Genomic DNA, 3,952 nt, shown 5'->3' with positions numbered 1-3,952 from the left:
AGCAAACAATCCAGAAAGCCAGAGGACCAGAATCCTCCAGAGCCTCATCGAGACAGTCCGATTGTCCATGAAATACGTAGCCGATACGCGCTGTGGCTGGTTTTTTTTGGGATTTCTTTTTCCCTATTCTTTCTTTCTTTTTGCTTCTTCCCCCCCCGGCGTTTCTACTGAAGCAGGTTAATTTTAGCTATGCAGTTGGTTGTTTAGTAGGTAGCCTGGAATCTGCCTTTCGAATGAATAGCCACCCTGAAAAAAGTGGCTTGAGGCATACTTGTAAAGGTATCTGTAACTAATTTTAACCCTGCTACTATGTTGTAACTATACAGAGTACCTGAACAGGTACTCCAGTCTCCAAACCGGTGAGGGACTGTTCTCATGGTTGCGCCCTCCGTCTGCCCCTTTTTATTTATTTTTTAATTACATCATATTTTAGTTACTTATTTAATAATATTTTTATTTTCTTCCCCCGAGTGGTGATTTGTGTTTCTGCCTGCAGGGGTGACGGGGCCTCGATGCTCTCTATGGAAGAAGGGACTCGATGTTTCATCGTAGGAACGACCCAAGACAGTAATCTCCCCCGCTGCACGTAGATCAGCCACCGTACTCTGTAGTAGTCTCGAACCCTACTCCGTACTACTCCGTACAGGGAGAATCGCGATCGGAAAACGCGTGCCGCGTGGGCGATTCCTTGGATGATACTAGTAGGATTACTGATAGGATCCAGGGCCTCGACGGCGAGTCAAGCCGCGCCCCAAGTGTTGCCCAAGACCCCACAGTGCTTTGTTCCCTGGACTGAACAGAGTAACAAATCCCTAGGGACAGGGAATGAAGTAACAATGACTGCAGCCTCTTCACACTGTCCACCCCCCCCCGGGGGGCGAATAATCATCTTTGTTCATTCCTCACCCTGGCGTTTGGAGCCCACGTTGGCTTTCTGCACCTTCGAGCGACACACGTCACGAACAGGTGATCGGCTGGGCATGGGTTGCGTCGGGGGAACCACGATGGAGAATGGGTAAAATGCCCGCCCCGGCAGCGAGTGCACTGATGGTGGAGTGGGCGGCAGCGTCATGGAGGAACGAGAAACGCCCGCGTGTGTCACCTATCCAATTGATGAACCGATCTCGGTCGATCAGACTCCCATGATGATGATACTTCGATATCCTATCGTCGCGATTATCTCACACCGACCTCCGTGGTGGTTGTGCTGATGACCCCTGCAGCGAAAGGTCCCCGTGAAACCGGCGGCGATCACCCAGGTCTGGACTCGTTACCACCTGGTACTCCATATTCCGCGTCGGTAGTCTATCCTCTAAGCGTGCCCGGCATCGTTGTGGAACGCCCCAATAGATCCACACCTTGCACATCGTACTTGATCGCGAACTTGGCTTGCTCTAGCAGCTGCATCCTGGGTGTATGGTGGAGTCAGCTGTCATTTTACTCCACGCACCGGCATTTCTTGGGCTTCTGCTAAGACGGAAATGAGTCAAGAGCTCACCTTTACTCTACTAGAACCGCTACCGAGCACTCCGGAGGCAATAATGCTTTCGGGGGGTGCACCGTGTACGGGAGTACTTGCAGCCAACCACGCACACCCTGGAGTATACCCAAGTATGTAGTAGTAGGTACGGAGTACCTACCTAATTATTGCTTTTTCCTTTGAACCCCCCCTCTCAACCCTCCTCAGGGAGTTATGCCAAAGATGTGCTTGCATGTGTGCAGGAGTCTGCTGTATAAGCGGAAGACGGAGGGCCAGTCGCAGGCAGGTTCATTCTCGTTTTTTCTTTTTCTATTTCGTATTCCGAGAGGTGCCGCCGTTTTTGCCTAATGATAGAAATGCAGAAGTGAGCAGGTGGTGGACTGCGGCAAGTGAAGCATCGCCGCAGCCGAAAGGGGAAATTGCCTTACCAAGCCCAAGGGCAAATTTGCCCTGCTGTCTGCCTTCCCCCTGGGATTTGGCTGGACACGAGCGTGCCCGGGAGATTCTACCCTGGCGCCATGACTGGGCGCAAGAGTCTGGTAGAACGGGGGGGTTAAACCAATGAGATCGACTGGTCTGTGCTGGCTCGCTATTTGAACAAATCCCAGTCTATAGTCACCCTCCTTGAACGCTCCTAGGCGGTATCTCGTCTGTAACTACTCTGTAGGCAGACAATCTGCGCCCTGGTGGACAGCCGAAGCGTGCTCCGTTCCTCCCAAGGGGATTGCGTTTGGGGCTGGACCGCAGATGCAGTGAATGATGCAGTAGTCGGAGCGGCAGAGGGTCATGTGGAGGGCAGAGGATCAATAAGTTAGTGGACTAGATTAGTAGAGCCGAGTAGAGGAAGTAGTACTATGCAATATGTAGCAGGAGATTGCTTAATTTAGTCTGCTGTCAGATTGGTGGTGAGTGGCTCGTTTGGCCCGGTATTTTTATCCCTCGCAACGCTCACCTCCCACGGACTCGGAGTGGTAGGGAACTCAGTTCCTCCGGAGTCCGTAGTTAACTAGTGAGTAACCACCTAACGCTTAGTTAGTTAAATGCTAAGGAGTTACGAGTCAGGGAAATTAGCAAGGGGAGTGAGTCAGAAACCTGTCCACCACGTGGTGGATTCTGCTTGCTCCTTCTAGCACTCTCAGATTCTTTGCAAACTACATGGATCTCAAGTCTAGGATCTAGATTCCTTGGGAGATGAGACAAAGGGGTTGATAAGAGAGCATGGGTGGTTGATTTCTTGGACTGCATTGAATGGGTTATTTTGCTGATATAGAAGAGAGGGCCTGAGGGCCTATACTACATAAGCTGTAGTAGCTGTACTACATACTGTTTTACCATTAACACTGGTATTTTTAATATTGGTAAATACAATTTGTTAAGCCTATGGTAAAATGCCCCTGTCTATCTCTTCCTTCCATGAATACAGAGGGAACTGTTGAGAGGCGCGGGTGTCACGAACACTTGGGCGGGAGATGGTACTCTCGTCTCGTCTCCTCCTCTCCCTGTTGCCTCGTCTTCTGTATCTTCCACTACACTCAAACTATATCATTATCATGCTGATTTTCAGTCTGCCCACGTCGGAGGCTTCCTTGCAGTCCAAAGACATCGCTTCTGGCTGTTCTGCCGCTCTGCTGTTCGTCTAATGCTTCAACCCCCGGAAAGTCCTCTGGAAAGTCTTGACGATCGAGCAATTCCCACGAAGGAGTTACTATACGAACAAACCCAAGGGTGAATCCTTGTTGCCAGCAGGTATTCCACACTGCGCCCAGATATGTGGTAGTTTTTGCACTCTGTCAGGACTGTGCTGGACACGGGGGATGTTGTCAGCGGCGGATCTCCCAGTCGTCAAGGCTGGCGATGGCCACTGTGCAGTTGGATATGTTTGCTGTGTGCGATCTCGCAGTTTTGAGCTCACCGTGGAGGAGATGCAGGAATAAAGGTACGACTGGCTATATTCAGGATGGGAGACTGACGGTATACTTTACTCTCCCTAACCTACGTTGATGGTCTGACTCTCGATCTCGCGATTATAATCTATTTCAGAAGAGCGACGAACTTTTCACGACCCGACAGCTTGTCTCTCTCCACCACACTCCTCGAATCCCCCAAATATACGCGTAATAGACACTACTGCTATACTGGTCTTTGCGTGGGAAAGTCAAGTCGAAAGGAAACTCGACAAGATCAGTCATCTTAGTTTCATCTCCAAGAGATAGCCCAGGTGTCCGACGACAGCAGCCACAGCAGTGGTGCAATGGGCGCGAAATTCCCCTCGTTGTGATATTCGAGGCCTTTCGCAGCATGTATAGCTTCTTCCACAGCATCCTCCTCGCCTGACACAGTCCTCCCGCAGCCAAGTAGAAAGATACCTGTCAGAATTCTGTCTCGCTGCACAAAAGCCTCGTAATAACTGCCCTACTGGAAGGATGGCCTCTAGCAGCCATCTCCGGTTTGAAATAGACCGACATTGTCCAC

The 3,952-nt window shown here is 50.6% G+C and overlaps 1 protein-coding gene across 1 annotated transcript; it reads right to left on the bottom strand.

The window, feature by feature from the left end:
• Positions 1 to 895: 895 nt before the first annotated feature.
• Positions 896 to 1,407, bottom strand: ASPZODRAFT_16829 (hypothetical protein; the record flags this gene model as incomplete). Its single annotated transcript, XM_022726860.1, has 3 exons — positions 896 to 1,102; positions 1,188 to 1,305; positions 1,373 to 1,407. The coding sequence occupies 3 exons, from the start codon at positions 1,405 to 1,407 to the stop codon at positions 896 to 898; spliced, it is 360 nt and encodes a 119-aa protein (XP_022580744.1).
• Between the last annotated feature and the right edge of the window lie 2,545 nt (positions 1,408 to 3,952).

The sequence above is a fragment of the Penicilliopsis zonata genome (genome assembly GCF_001890105.1).
Source record: "Penicilliopsis zonata CBS 506.65 unplaced genomic scaffold ASPZOscaffold_8, whole genome shotgun sequence".
Taxonomy (NCBI): domain Eukaryota; kingdom Fungi; phylum Ascomycota; class Eurotiomycetes; order Eurotiales; family Aspergillaceae; genus Penicilliopsis; species Penicilliopsis zonata.
This window is presented reverse-complemented; position numbering and strand designations above follow the sequence as displayed.